We start from the raw sequence: 16,773 nt of genomic DNA on the forward strand, positions 1-16,773 counted from the left end.
TACAAAATAAAAGATTTTGTTTTAATGGATGAGCCAAACACAGCTAAAACCATATAAATATAGTTTCTAGAAGGAGGATCCTGTTCCAGTCGATGTTCTGTGATGGATGGACCGGTGGCCATGTTGAGTGTTCCCGTGAGTGATCCTGTCACATTGCTATGGTCTGAGGGGCATTGCTCCAGTCATTCTACCTCTATGGCTAAAACAGACGTTAGTGGGCATCTCTCTGATGTCTTATTTCTCCAAAACTACATCTTGTGTTTGATTCACACAATAGAGCTGGACTGGTCTGGCCTGGATATGTATCCACCATAGTTTCTGGAACCATGCTGGAAAGGACAATACGAAATTGAAATATCCAAGCCAGCACACCACTGTTAAGGTCGGTCCTATAGTGTGCCTTTTCAATTAGTCCATGGAGACTGATCAGTGTGTCTGTCTGGTGATGTTCCTGGGCTACAGACTGTTTTGGAGACATAGTAGACGGGGATTACTTTTAGAGAGTAAGAGTTCTTCCTCTAGACTGACTCTGTATCAGTGGTGGAGCTCTGCTCTTTTCTCATTCACTGCTGGGAGATCTCAGTCCTGATGGGCCAACGGGCCTGTGTGGAACTATGGAGAGAAACATATTTATAGTGGAATGTTCTGGAGGGACAGATACTGTCAGAACAACAGTCATACTGTCAGAGAGTTCAGATTTAAGTACATCGATAGGGAGCTAGCTGAGTCGATGGTTTATGTTGAGCCAGGATAATATTTCTGCCGTTCTCCATTGTTCTGAAAAGTTAAATTCTCCTCGGGAATCGTCTGCGTTCACGGTCAAATTCTATTCTGGGAGTTTCAGGTATGAGTTTGTTGAAATGTATGTATCTTTGTTTTATAATTTAATACCTGTAAATAAGTTAAAGCCAGTGTTTTCAACAAACACCTGGAATAGCCAGCCAAATAGAAAATGTAGCCAGTAGCCTCCTCGGGCAGGGTTTGAAAATTTTTTGGCGATCAACCTATATTTTGGAGGCCTCTAGTTAATTCTAATGCCTTGATTCCATCCGAAATACAAATGTACCACCCAGATTGGAATTAGTTGAGGTATTGTGTGTAGAAGGACATGACTTTACAGTTTTAATTAGTGAAAATGTATAAATTAAGTTTTTATTGTTGTTTTGGATATCATCATATGATCAGGACTATTTTCTAAATACAATAACATTAAACCTTTTTAACATTTAACCTGTCTTCTCTTGCAATGAAGATCTTTATTTAGTGTTTTACTGCAAGATATGAATTTTCCCAATGTTTTGATGTTTGTTCTTCAAAACAGAACAAGTATTTAAATAGCCCAAGACCCACATTATCTTGAAAAAGAAAAGACTCGTGGCTGCTAAATGAAACACGCTAAAGAAAATAAATGAATGTCCCAGAACAATACTAAGGCTGGATTTTGCCTCATTGTTATCACTTAGACTACATTACATGGGACCTGCAAAATTCAGCACTTTATGCTGACATTATTACAAGGAGCACATTCAGGGCTTTATGCTGACATTATTACAAGGAGCACATTCAGGGCTTTATGCTGACATTATTACAAGGAGCATATTCAGGGCTTTATGCTGACATTATTACAAGGAGCACATTCAGGGCTTTATGCTGACATTATTACAAGGAGCACATTCAGGGCTTTATGCTGACATTATTACAAGGAGCATATTCAGGGCTTTATGCTGACATTATTACAAGGAGCACATTCAGGGCTTTATGCTGACATTATTACAAGGAGCATATTCAGGGCTTTATGCTGACATTATTACAAGGAGCACATTCAGGTACTATTGTTGCTCGTGAGGAATGGCCATAACTAGGGTCTGAGTTTTGGTGTGGTCTGGACAAGGGGGTGGGATTTTATACTATTTAAAAACTCTAAAAAGTTCATTGGAGAACAGCAATAACAAGAAAAATGACCCCAGCCATTATCACATTGGTTTCTGTAGCTTCATTCCTCTCAGTCCATCTACAAAACATATTAGCTATACAATTAGCCACTACACATGAACTCAGCACCAGGATTAAAAACTATAATTGAATACGTACAGAAGCAGAAAAAGTATTTTATTAACAAAAAGTAAAGAAATTAGTTTACTTTACAGAATTTTTGTTGTTGTAGTTTTACAGGAAATGTTCTGCAATTCTACAAAATGTTTCCATTACTTATGTTATGATATCTGACTGGGAGTAACTAACAAAATCAAGCGGGGCCCCCTGGAGCTCAGGGCCCCTGGGCACTTGTCCTGCGTGCCTGGTCGGTAATTCGGCCATGATTAGATAGCTGACTAGACTGAATAGACCAATCTAAAAATGTTTAACTGACATGGGATAATTGAGTCACTGTCACTGATTGAAATACACTGATTGTACAAAACATTAGGAACACCTTTCCATTATTGCGCCCCCCCCGAACAGCCTCAATTCGTCAGGTCACAGACTATACAAGGTGTCATTCCACAGGGATACTGGCCCGTGTTGACTCCAATGCTTCCCACAGTTGTGTCAAGTTGTCTGGATGTTATTTGGGTGGTGGATCATTCTTGAAACACACGGCAAGCTGTTGAGCGTGGAAAAACCCAGGTGCGCCTGGGACCTACTACCCTACCCCGTTCAAAGGCACTTTACATCTGTTGTCTTGCCCATTTATATTTATTATGGATCCCCATTGGTTCCTGCCAAGGCAGCAGCTACTCTTCCTGGGGTTTATTATGGATCCCCATTAGTTCCTGCCAAGGCAGCAGCTACTCTTCCTGGGGTTTATTATGGATCCCCATTAGTTCCTGCCAAGGCAACAGCTACTCTTCCTGGGGTTTATTAGGGATCCCCATTAGTTCCTGCCAAGGCAGCAGCTACTCTTCCTGGGGTTTATTAGGGATCCCCATTAGTTCCTGCCAAGGCAGCAGCTACTCTTCCTGGGTTTATTATGGAACCCCATTAGTTCCTGCCAAAGCAGCAACTACTCTTCCTGGGGTACAGCAAAATTAAGGCAGTTATACATTTTAAAAACATTACAATACATTCATTTCAGTTTTTTTTTCACAACATATTAAGTGTGTGCCCTCAGGCCTCTACTCTACTACCACATATCTATAACACAAAATCCATGTGTGCATATGTGTATAGTGGGTGCTTGTATGCATGTGTCTGTGCTTATGTTTGTGTTGCTTCACAGTCCCCGCTCTTCCATAAGGTGTATTTTTATCAGTTTTTAAAATCTAATTTTACTGCATGCATCAGTTACTTGATGTGGAATAGAGTTTCATGTAGTCATGGCTCTATGTAGTACTGTGCGCATCCCATAGTCTGTTCTGGACTTGGGGACTGTGAAGAGACCTCTGGTGACATGTCTTGTGGGGTATGAATGAAGGTCTGAGCTGTGTACCAGTAGTTCAAACAGACAGCATTCAGTTCATTCAACCTGTCAATACCTCTCAGAAATACAAGTAGTGATAAAGTCAATCTCTCCTCTCCTTTGAGCCAGGAGAGATTGACATGCATATTATTAATGTTAGCTCTCTGTGAACATCCAAGGGCCAGCCGTACTGCCCTGTTCTGAACCAATTGAAATTTTCCTAAAAACTGTAGCCCAGGTGCGACAAAAGTAGGACCTGCCTTGTTGATAGTGCTGTTAAGAATGCTTAGCGGCGCTTTATTATAGACAAACTTCTCCCCTTCCTCGCTACTGTTGTATCAATATGTTTTGACCATGACAGTTTGCAATCCAGGGTTACTCCAAGCAGTTTAGTCTCCTCAACTTGCTCAATTTCCACATTATTCATTACAATATTTAGTTGAAGTTTAGGGTTTAGTAGTGACTGATTTGTCCCAAATAAAGTGCTTTTAGTTTTTGAAATATTTAAGACTAACTTATTCCTTGCCACCCATTTCTGAAACTAACTGCAGCTCTTTGTTAAGTGTTGCTGTCATTTCAGTCGCCGTGGTAGCTGACGTGTATAGTGTTGAGTCGTCCGCAAACATAGACACTCAGGCTTTACTCAAAGCCAGTAGCATGTTGATGGTAAAGATTAAAAGGGGCCTAGACAGCTGCCCTGGGGAATTCCTGATTCTACCTTGATTTTGCTGGAGAGACATCCATTAAAGAACACCCTCTGAGTTCTGTTAGACAGGTAACTCTTTATCCACAATATAGCAGGGGGTGTAAAGACATAACACATGAGTTTTCCAGCCAGAGACTATGATCGATAATGTCAAAAGCCGCACTGAAGTCTAACAACACACCCCCCACAATCTTTGTACCATCAATTTCTCTCAGCCAATCATCAATCATTTGTGTAAGTGCTGTGCTTGTTGAATGTCCTTCCCTATAAGCATGCTGAAAGTCTGTTGTCAATTTGTTTACTGTAAAATAGCATTGTATCTGGTCAAATACAATATTTTCAAAATGTTTACAAAGGGTTGGTAACAGGCTGATTGGGTGGCTGTTTGAGACAGTTATGGGGGCTTTACTATTGTTAGATAGGGGAATAACTTTTGCTTCCCTCCAGGTCTGAGAGCACACACTTTCTAGTAGGCTTAAATTTAATATATGAGTGGCAATATCATCCCCTATTATCCTAAGTAATTTTCCATCCAAGTTGTCAGACCCCAGTGACTCATTGGTGATAACAACATAATTGTTTCACCTCTTCCACACTTACTTTACAGAATTCAAAATTACAATGCTTGTCTTTTATAATTTGGTCAGATAAACTTCGATGTGTAGTGTCAGCGTTTGTTGCTGGCTAAATTTGCTAATCTTGCCAATGAAAAAAATCATAAACGTAGTTGGCAATATTAGTGGGTTTTGTGATGATTCAATGAATGAGGGAACAGAGTTTTCCTTTTTGCCCAAAATTTCATTGAAGGTGCTCCAAAGCTTTTTACTGTCATTCTTTGTCATTTATCTTTGTTTTGTAGTGTAATTCCCCTTCTTTTCTATTCTTCCTCTTCAGTTTAGTCACATGATTTCTCAATTTGCAGTACATTTGCCAATCGGTTTTACAGCCAGACTTATTTGCCATCTATTTTGCCTCATCCCTCTCAACCATACAATTTTTCAATTGTTCAACTCAACTTTTTGCCCAAGGAAAACACAATCTTTGCCCCAGGTACAAATATATGCCTCACAATCGGCGGAATGATCCGGTCTCTGCCGTGTCTTGAAGCAGATTGCGAGCCAGTAGAGGGGTGCAGTGTCAGAAATGTTTCACATTCCAGGAAGGCCCCATTATCATCCTGTTGGATGTTTTGATAGGAAGCATTTAAAGGTGCTTATAGTCTCATAGAATCCTTATTCGGTTCAAGACGCTTGGTCAAATGTTGTATTTCTTCATGAAGTGTAATAACTATTTCTTTAGCTGCATCAAGTTCAACACATTTTTCACAAATTGAGGTCTCCATCGGACATTTACTCGTAACAACAACAAACGCGTGGCAGATTATAAATGGAACAGCACGCGAGTCCCCAGCAGATTCAAATGAGTTTTCACTGCTGCGCGGCGACAGTCTCTAGAAGAACAAACATTTCCCGCCTCTGCCGGGGATTTAGATGCTCCCTCCATGGTCGCGGACGCCCCCCACCAGCACAACTATATTGTTGTCCGTCTCTCGTTGAATGTGAAGAGCGAGAGAGAAGCGCAGGGGGGCGGGTGATGTCTGGGTCGGTTGTCAGTGGCAGGTCACCGGCTTTCGGTGTGTATCAACGTATTTATTTTATTTATGCTTCACAACGCTAACCGGAATGTAGGTAGAAGCCATCTTGAAATGAGGTCAGCGGCTCAATTCTTAAAGCTTTAACCAGAGCAATGCATTGTGTTTTCGTTTGAAAACAGCAAAACATTTAGTAAAAGCACACATACACAATCCATGTCTCAAGGCTTAAAAATCCTTCTTTAACCCTTCTTTAACCTGTCTCCTTCCCTTCATCTACACTGATTTGAAGTGGATTTAACAGTTGGATTCACCTGTTCAGTCTATCCTGGATAGAGCAGTGTTTTGTACACTGTATAACAAGAGGAAAACTGCTTATGCTCAATTCAGGGATGCAAACTAGTCACCGTTCGGCAGAATTCGCCGTTTTTTAATCCAAAATAAGTAACCTACGTGATTTGTGTAGATCCAATTATATTTTATTATTTTTTGGGGGGTGTGGGGGGGCTTTGGATCACTACTGGCTGTAAGCGAATGAGTGATGTGCATTTGGAGCAATACTGGCTGTAATCCAAGGCTCAGCCAATCGTTCACCTAACAGAATGCAGCACGCGCCTGAAGAGACAACCAACGTGCTATAGGTACAGCATCAGCGCGCGCTCTGGAAAGGCAGCAGAGAGTGGAAAGGCAGTTGGCCAGTTGCAGCACCGCGTCCCCTGAACGATAAAGAAGAGGTAGGTGAGAAGCCTGACGACGGGGGTCAGAAGGTGATGAAGCGTACTTCATGAGCTGTAACCAGAAAAACAACTGACATTTGGGAATTTTAAAGTGAGGGAGCAAGTGTGGTGAAAGAAGAATTGTTAGCATTGTTAAGTATCTTGCTAGCTGGATCAAATTATCCGTTAGCTAGCCAGAGAACTGTTGAGCAACATTAGCCAATTTAGCTGATCAAATAATTTAGTTCATGGTGTGAAAATTAGCTGGCTAATTAAGTCAGGTATTGTGACAACATCAGATGAGCTAACATTAGTAACCTAACCAATTCACTATAGTATTAACTGGTATACAACTCCTTGCCGTTCCTCAAGTTATAACGTTAGTTGCTTACTGAACCCTGGCAATCTGTGTGAAATGTTAACTTGTTAACTAGCTAATGAACTCACTACTATCTATGAACTAATATTTTCCCTCTACAGTATGTGGTCAATTTTCAGAATGAGAGAATTAGGTGAAAAAGAGGCGTTGCTTGTTAAACAAGTGGATTCAGGGATGAAGTGTAGCTGGAGCTGGGCCTGGCTTAAACTGGATGCCACTATAGAGGTGAAGGAACACCACACACTTTCCCTCTTTCTCACTTTTTCAATACAGTGGATAAAAAGGGGGTATGCCAGGTGTACTCTCTGCCTGAAAGAGATCAATTATACCAACAACGGGTTTCATGCTCTGCTCCTGCTGGTACACTGTAGAACAGATGTCCACAGGCAGAGTGTGTACAATGCAATAATGTGAAGTGTATCCCAAAGACGTTGTTGTGTTGAACTTGACATACTGGAACACTTGTTTGTGAGTGAGGGGGGGACTATTAAACGTTGTACTCAGTGAATGTTATTTTTCTTTGTGGACTTGATCGATGTCTACTATATAGTGGCCACTATATTAGAGCAAAAATACAATGCCTGTTTCATTCTATTTCTACTTTAAGATGTATTTTTCCCAAGTCCAATATTCATGTGTGTGGTTATGAGCGTTCTATTATAAAGGCTGTCATGGCTAACTGCAATATTAGTGTTGTTTTTTTCCTCTGGACTTGTGTCATTTGCAGTAAAGTCTAGGCAACAAATACCATTGGATTCCTTTCCTTATATTTTTTAGCTGTGAGTTAGGTTCTCATTAACCATTTTACACACAGAGACTGGTCATGTAGATCATATTCTTTGTTGTTTAATTAGTTAAAATTTCACCTGGTGTATTCGACTATTCTAACTTTCAACAGGAAGATGAGTACCCGAGTTCATAAAATATATATATATCTATTTTAATTATATATATTTTTTTGTCCTCTTAGTTACGGCTCCTCGTAGTTACAGGAGAGAAGTACAGACAGACAGACAGGAGAGAAGTACAGACAGACAGACAGTAATTCTCTCCTATCTGCCTGTCTGTCCGTCCGTCCGTCCAATTTCCTCCTGCCTGCCTGTTGGTAATTCTCTCCTGTTTGCTTGTCTGTAATTATCCCCTTTATGCCTGTCTGTACTTCTCTCCTGTCTGCCTGTCTGTCTGTAATTCTCTACTACCAATGTTGTAACCAATTTCACATCGCCCCCCAGAAGACAGGCACATGGACACCCAGGTTGACTCGGTTTTTATCTGCAGTAAAAGATATCAAACAGTGATGACAGGCACTGACAGGACGGTCAAAGCTACATGTTCACTGGTTAGGTAGGACATGTATTTTCCACCATAATTTGCAAATAAATTCATAAAAAATCCTACGATGTGATTTTCTGGATTTTTTCCCCTAATTTTGTCTGTCATAGTTGAAGTGTACCTATGATGAAAATGACAGGCCTCTCATCTTTTTAAGTGGGAGAACTTGCACAATTGGTGGCTGACTAAATACTTTTTTGCCCCACTATCTTTTAGATAGGAGCAACAGTATTTATACATACCCTCAACGTGAAGTGATATTAATCTATAAATAGAGCACAAGTACAACCCTTTTTATATAAATATTTTAAGGTAGTAAGAAAATAAACATTCACTTAATATTTCAATAAGTCACCTGCTAGCAAATCACCTGCTGGCAATAGCTAGCGTGACATTGTAGTGCAGTGACCAACGGTGTCAGTGAGCTCATCATTAACATGGCTAGCTAAGCCAGCAAAAAACTTGGTTAACTTGCTGAAATAGGTCTTCAATACATTAACGGCTAAATAAATATATACATAACCACATTTGCTATTGACAATCGGTGTCGTTAAAGAGTGTTCACGCCTGCCAAACCCATCTTTATTGGAACCTCTGGTTTCTCATCGGGAAATTAAATATTTTGAAGTTTAACGTTAGCATGATTGTCCATGTCAATGTCCCGGTGGTTCGATGAAGACGTTTCCTGTTCCTGGAGTCATCCTGATGCATCACACGGTTGGCTGCTTCCTAAATGGCACTAGGGCACTATATAAGAAATAGGGTGCCTTTTGGGATGCATCAGAAGATTGAGTCAGTCTCATCCATGTATGACTTGATGTTGACACGTGGTTGTAATGTGGTTATACTGCTATCAGATTAGATTACAGTCTCTGGATTATGTTCAATCAACATCTACGACTACAGACTGAGATCCTCCCCGAATATAAACACACGCACACATTGGACGACACGTTGGACGGACAGATCTGTGACGCCATGTTTGCAGTGCATGTTCCTTCCTGTATGTCACAGGAACAGCCTCAACTGTAGCTGTAGTCTATGTTTAAAAAAAGAAAAGAAAACGTGTTTCTTATTCAATGGCAACATCTGTGTCATTAGATTTGTAAGTCGCTCTGGATAAGAGCGTCTGCTAAATGACTTAAATGTAAATGTAAATGTAGATTAGGCCCATTTTTATTCATGTTTTATTCACTAGGAAAGTCACTTAAGAACAAATTATTATTTGCTATGACGGCCGACACCGGCCAAACCCGGACGACGCTGGTCCCATTGTGCGCCGCCCTATGGGACTCCCAATCACTGCCAGTTGTGATACTGCCTGGATGACTTGATAGTTGTGACATACAGTAGCTATGCCAGAATCAGTGTAATCAATTGTTATTATTTGTACATGCATTTAGACCTACTGTATAGTAGTAGTATTGTAGTATTGTGGTATGTTATACATTTAGGCCTACTGTATATAGTAGTATAGTATTGTGGTATGTTATGCATTTAGGCCTACTGTATAGTAGTAGTATTGTGGTATGTTATGCATTTAGGTCTACAGTGTAATCAGTGTAATCAATTGTTATTATTTGTACATGCATTTAGACCTACTGTATAGTAGTAGTGGTCCTTCTGTAGCTCAGTTGGTAGAGCATGGCGCTTGTAACGCCAGGGTAGTGGGTTCGATTCCCGGGACCACCCATACGTAGAATTTATGCACACATGACTGTAAGTCGCTTTGGATAAAAGCGTCTGCTAAATAGCATATATTATATTATTATTATTATATTATTATATTTTTATATTATTATTATATATAGTAGTATTGTAGTATTGTGGTATGTTATACATTTAGGCCTACTGTATATAGTAGTATAGTATTGTGGTATGTTATGCATTTAGGCCTACTGTATAGTAGTAGTATTGTGGTATGTTATGCATTTAGGCCTGCTGTATAGTAGTAGTATTGTGGTATTGTGGTATGTTATGCATTTAGGCCTACTATATAGTAGTAGTATAGTGGTATGTTATACATTTAGGCCTACTATGTAGTAATACTGGTATAGTATTGTGGTATGTTATGCATTTAGGCCTACTGTATAGTAGTAGTATTGTGGTATGTTATGTATTTAGGCCTACTGTATAGTAGTAGTAGTATAGTATTGTGGTATGTTATGCATTTAAGCCTACTGTATAGTAGTAGTATTGTGGTATGTTATGCATTTAGGCCTACTGTATAGTAGTAGTATTGTGGTATTGTGGTATGTTATGCATTTAGGCCTAGTGTATAGTAGTAGTATTGTGGTATGTTATACATTTAGGCCTACTGTATAGTAGTAGTATAGTATTGCGGTATGTTATGCATTTAGGCCTACTGTATAGTAGTAGTATAGTATTGCGGTATGTTATGCATTTAGGCCTGCTTTATAGTAGTAGTATTGTGGTATGTTATACATTTAGGCCTACTGTATAGTAGTAGTATTGTGGTATGTTATGCATTTAGGTCTACTGTATAGTAATAGTATTGTGGTATGTTATGCATTTAGGCCTACTATATAGTAGTAGTATTGTGGTATTGTGGTATGTTATGCATTTAGGCCTACTATATAGTAGTAGTATAGTGGTATGTTATGTATTTAGGCCTACTGTATAGTAGTAGTAGTATAGTATTGTGGTATGTTATGCATTTAGGCCTACTGTATAGTAGTAGTAGTATAGTATTGTGGTATGTTATGCATTTAGGCCTACTGTATAGTAGTAGTATTGTGGTATATTATGTATTTAGGCCTACTGTATAGTAGTAGTATTGTGGTATGTTATGCATTTAGGCCTGCTGTATAGTAGTAGTAGTATAGTATTGTGGTATGTTATGCATTTAGGCCTACTGTATAGTAGTAGTAGTATAGTATTGTGGTATGTTATGCATTTAGGCCTACTGTATAGTAGTAGTATTGTGGTATATTATGTATTTAGGCCTACTGTATAGTAGTAGTAGTATAGTATTGTGGTATGTTATGCATTTAGGCCTACTGTATAGTAGTAGTATTGTGGTATATTATGTATTTAGGCCTACTGTATAGTAGTAGTAGTATAGTATTGTGGTATGTTATGCATTTAGGTCTACTGTATAGTAATAGTATTGTGGTATGTTATGCATTTAGGCCTACCATATAGTTGTAGGAGTATAGTATTGTGGTATGTTATGCATTTAGGCCTACTGTATAGTAGTAGTATTGTGGTATTGTGGTATGTTATGCATTTAGGCCTAGTGTATAGTAGTAGTATTGTGGTATGTTATACATTTAGGCCTGCTGTATAGTAGTAGTATTGTGGTATGTTATGCATTTAGGCCTACTGTATAGTAGGAGTATTGTGGTATGTTGTGCATTTAGGCCTACTGTATAGTAGTAGTATTGTGGTATGTTATGCATTTAGGCCTGCTGTATAGTAGTAGTATTGTGGTATTGTGGTATGTTATGCATTTAGGCCTACTATATAGTAATACTGGTATAGTATTGTGGTATGTTATGCATTTAGGCCTACTGTATAGTAGTAGTATTGTGGTATGTTATGCATTTAGGCCTACTATATAGTAGTAGTATTGTAGTATTGTGGTATGTTATACATTTAGGCCTACTGTATAGTAGTAGTATAGTATTGTGGTATGTTATGCATTTAGGCCTACTGTATAGTAGTAGTATTGTGGTATTGTGGTATGTTATGCATTTAGGCCTACTGTATAGTAGTAGTATTGTGGTATGTTATGCATTTAGGCCTACTGTATAGTAGTAGTATTGTGGTATGTTATGCATTTAGGCCTACTGTATAGTAGTAGTATTGTGGTATGTTATGCATTTAGGCCTACTGTATAGTAGTAGTATTGTGGTATGTTATGCATTTAGGCCTACTGTATAGTAGTAGCATTGTGGTATGTTATGCATTTAGGCCTACTGTATAGTAGTAGTATTGTGGTATGTTATGCATTTAGGCCTACTGTATAGTAGTAGTATTGTGGTATGTTATGCATTTAGGTCTACTGTATAGTAATAGTATTGTGGTATGTTATGCATTTAGGCCTACTATATAGTAGTAGTATTGTGGTATTGTGGTATGTTATGCATTTAGGCCTAGTGTATAGTAGTAGTATTGTGGTATGTTATACATTTAGGCCTACTGTATAGTAGTATAGTATTGTGGTATGTTATGCATTTAGGCCTACTGTATAGTAGTATTATTGTGGTATGTTATGCATTTAGGCCTACTATATAGTAGTAGTATTGTAGTATTGTGGTATGTTATACATTTAGGCCTACTGTATAGTAGTAGTATAGTATTGTGGTATGTTATGCATTTAGGCCTACTGTATAGTAGTAGTAATGTGGTATTGTGGTATGTTATGCATTTAGGCCTACTATATAGTAGTAGTATAGTATTGTGGTATGTTATGCAGTTAGGCCTACTGTGTAGTAGTAGTATTGTGGTATGTTATGCATTTAGGCCTGCTGTATTGTAGTAGTATTGTGGTATTGTGGTATGTTATACATTTAGGCCTACTATATAGTAATACTGGTATAGTATTGTGGTATGTTATGCATTTAGGCCTACTGTATAGTAGTAGTATTGTGGTATGTTATGAATTTAGGCCTACTGTATAGTAGTAGTAGTATAGTATTGTGGTATGTTATACATTTAGGCCTGCTGTATAGTAGTAGTATTGTGGTATGTTATACATTTAGGTCTACTGTATAGTAGTATAGTATTGTGGTATGTTATACATTTAGGCCTACTGTATAGTAGTATAGTATTGTGGTATGTTATACATTTAGGCCTACTGTATAGTAGTAGTATAGTATTGTGGTATGTTATACATTTAGGCCTACTGTATATAGTGGTATAGTATTGTGGTATGTTATACATTTAGGCCTACTGTATAGTAGTAGTATAGTATTGTGGTATGTTATACATTTAGGCCTACTGTATATAGTGGTATAGTATTGTGGTATGTTATACATTTAGGCCTACTGTATATAGTGGTATAGTATTGTGGTATGTTATACATTTAGGCCTACTGTATATAGTGGTATAGTATTGTGGTATGTTATACATTTAGGCCTACTGTATATAGTAGTATAGTATTGTGGTATGTTATACATTTAGGCCTACTGTATATAGTGGTATAGTATTGTGGTATGTTATACATTTAGGCCTACTGTATATAGTAGTATAGTATTGTGGTATGTTATACATTTAGGCCTACTGTATATAGTGGTATAGTATTGTGGTATGTTATACATTTAGGCCTACTGTATAGTAGTAGTATAGTATTGTGGTATGTTATACATTTAGGCCTTCTTGTTTCTTATGTATAGTTGACCATAATGATTAACAGACAGTGATGTCTAGATCTGCTTTGATTTGCAGACGGTGACGAGCCTGCAGCAACACCACCAACATGTCACCGACATCACAGCCCCATAAATAGCTGCTAGAAACTGAGGGAAGTAAGTTTCCATGGGAACGATGTGGCGCTGGATGGAACACCTTTTGTCTGCAGCATGCCTTTTATGTTTCCTCTCTCTAATATATGCCATTTCCGTCTCCAAAGACTCAGATGTGCATACCCGAACCCACTACCCAGGCGTTACAAGCGCCATGCTCTACCAACTGCTACAGAAGGACCGTCAGATATCAACCCTGCGTCCTCCCTCTGTAAAACAACACACAGAACCGTCCAGACAACCAGGTGGACCTCCGGCGCAGGGGGCATCCGAAATGAGAGTAGGCCTTCGACACAGTGGACCGAGAAGCATTGCTCAACAATTTCGAGCCTGGAATGGATACGTGACTGTAAACAGGAAGGTATGTATCATCGGCCTGTGGTTCAGAATGTCATCACTTTTCTGTTTGGAGAATAGATTTGAAGCATTTTAAAGGTGTTGTTTCGCAATTGGCATTATAGCAACATCAAATCAAATCAAATTTTATTTGTCACATACACATGGTTAGCAGATGTTAATGCGAGTGTAGCGAAATGCTTGTGCTTCTAGTTCCGACAATGCAGTGATAACCAACAAGTAATCTAACTAACAATTCCAAAACTACTGTCTTATACACAGTGTAAGGGGATAAAGAATATGTACATAAGGATATATGAATGAGTGATGGTACAGAGCAGCATACAGTAGATGGTATCGAGTACAGTATATACATATGAGATGAGTATGTAGACAAAGTAAACAAAGTGGCATAGTTAAAGTGGCTAGTGATACATGTATTACATAAGGATGCAGTCGATGATGTAGAGTACAGTATATACGTATGCATATGAGATGAATAATGTAGGGTAAGTAACATTATATAAAGTAGCATTGTTTAAAGTGGCTAGTGATATATTTACATCATTTCCCATCAATCCCATTATTAAAGTGGCTAGAGTTGGGTCAGTGTCAATGACAGTGTGTTGGCAGCAGCCACTCAATGTTAGTGGTGGCTGTTTAACAGTCTGATGGCCTTGAGATAGAAGCTGTTTTTCAGTCTCTCGGTCCCAGACCTCGCCTTCTGGATGATAGCGGGGTGAACAGGCAGTGGTTCGGGTGGTTGATGTCCTTGATGATCTTTCCTGTAACATCGGGTGGTGTAGGTGTCCTGGAGGGCAGGTAGTTTGCCCCCGGTGATGCGTTGTGCAGACCTCACTACCCTCTGGAGAGCCTTACGGTTGAGGGCGGAGCAGTTGCCGTACCAGGCTGTGATACAGCCCGCCAGGATGCCAGGGTTGTGCATCTGTAGAAGTTTGTGAGTGCTTTTGGTGACAAGCCGAATTTCTTCAGCCTCCTGAGGTTGAAGAGGCGCTGCTGCGCCTTCTTCACGACGCTGTCAGTGTGAGTGGACCAATTCAGTTTGTCTGTGATGTGTATGCCGAGGAACTTAAAACTTGCTACCCTCTCCACTACTGTTCCATCGATGTGGATAGGGGGGTGTTCCCTCTGCTGTTTCCTGAAGTCCACAATCATCTCCTTAGTTTTGTTGACGTTGAGTGTGAGGTTATTTTCCTGACACCACACTCCGAGGGCCCTCACCTCCTCCCTGTAGGCCGTCTCGTCGTTGTTGGTAATCAAGCCTACCACTGTTGTGTCGTCCGCAAACTTGATGATTGAGTTGGAGGCGTGCGTGGTCACGCAGTCGTGGGTGAACAGGGAGTACAGGAGAGGGCTCAGAACGCACCCTTGTGGGGCCCTCGTGTTGAGGATCAGCGGGGAGGAGATGTTGTTGCCTACCCTCACCACCTGGGGGCGGCCCGTCAGGAAGTCCAGTACCCAGTTGCACAGGGCGGGGTCGAGACCCAGGGTCTCGAGCTTGATGACGAGCTTGGAGGGTACTATGGTGTTGAATGCCGAGCTGTAGTCGATGAACAGCATTCTCACATAGGTATTCCTCTTGTCCAGGTGGGTTAGGGCAGTGTGCAGTGTGGTTGAGATTGCATCGTCTGTGGACCTATTTGGGTGGTAAGCAAATTGGAGTGGGTCTAGGGTGTCAGGTAGGGTGGAGGTGATATGGTCCTTGACTAGTCTCTCAAAGCACTTCATGATGACGGAAGTGAGTGCTACGGGGCGGTAGTCGTTTAGCTCAGTTACCTTAGCTTTCTTGGGAACAGGAACAATGGTGGCCCTCTTGAAGCATGTGGGAACAGCAGACTGGTATAGGGATTGATTGAATATGTCCGTAAACACACCGGCCAGCTGGTCTGCGCATGCTCTGAGGGCGCGGCTGGGGATGCCGTCTGGGCCTGCAGCCTTGCGAGGGTTAACACGTTTAAATGTCTTACTCACCCCGGTTGCAGTGAAGGAGAGACCGCATGTTTTCGTTGCAGGCCGTGTCAGTGGCACTGTATTGTCCTCAAAGCGGGCAAAAAGTTATTTAGTCTGCCTGGGAGCAAGACATCCTGGTCCGTGACTGGGCTGGGTTTCTTCTTGTAGTCCGTGATTGACTGTAGACCCTGCCACATGCCTCTTGTGTCTGAGCCATTGAATTGAGATTCCACTTTGTCTCTGTACTGACGCTTAGCTTGTTTAATAGCCTTGCGGAGGGAATAGCTGCATTGTTTATATTCGGACATGTTACCAGACACCTTGCCCTGATTAAAAGCAGTGGTTCGCGCTTTCAGTTTCACGCGAATGCTGCCATCAATCCACGGTTTCTGGTTAGGGAATGTTTTTATCGTTGCTATGGGAACGACATCTTCGACGCACGTTCTAATGAACTCGCACACTGAATCAGTGTATTCGTCAATATTTTTATCTGACGCAATACGAAACATGTCCCAGTCCACGTGATGGAAGCAGTCTTGGAGTGTGGAGTCAGCTTGGTCTGACCAGCGTTGGACAGACCTCAGCGTGGGAGCCTCTTGTTTTAGTTTCTGCCTGTAGGCAGGGATCAGCAAAATGGAGTCGTGGTCAGTTTTTCCGAAAGGGGGGCGGGGCAGGGCCTTATATGCGTCGCGGAAGTTAGAGTAACAATGATCCAAGATTTTACCACCCCTGGTTGCGCAAAACATAAAGTAGGCCTGCAGTTAACGCAGTTTGAAATACAAGGCGCGAAAAATCTACAAACTACTGTAGGTCGGGCGTGTGCTCACCTGTTGGTTGCCAACCCAGACACGCCCAT

General features: G+C 40.4%; 1 protein-coding gene across 2 annotated transcripts in view; it reads left to right on the forward strand.

Annotated features, from left to right (window-relative positions):
- Positions 1-13,801: 13,801 nt before the first annotated feature.
- The window catches only part of LOC118377180 (tight junction protein ZO-2-like), a 213,018-nt gene continuing 210,046 nt past the window's right edge, over positions 13,802-16,773 (forward strand). Inside the window, exon 1 of one of the 2 annotated variants that reach the window (XM_052479301.1) lies at positions 13,802-13,971. In XM_052479301.1, the coding sequence (XP_052335261.1) occupies positions 13,885-13,971 (87 nt within the window). In that variant the 5' untranslated portion in view covers positions 13,802-13,884. Of the gene's footprint in view, positions 13,972-16,751 lie in introns of those variants that run through there. The other variant, XM_052479303.1, reaches the window with a different exon arrangement.

This window comes from Oncorhynchus keta, chromosome 25, assembly GCF_023373465.1.
Source record: "Oncorhynchus keta strain PuntledgeMale-10-30-2019 chromosome 25, Oket_V2, whole genome shotgun sequence".
Lineage (NCBI taxonomy): Eukaryota > Metazoa > Chordata > Actinopteri > Salmoniformes > Salmonidae > Oncorhynchus > Oncorhynchus keta.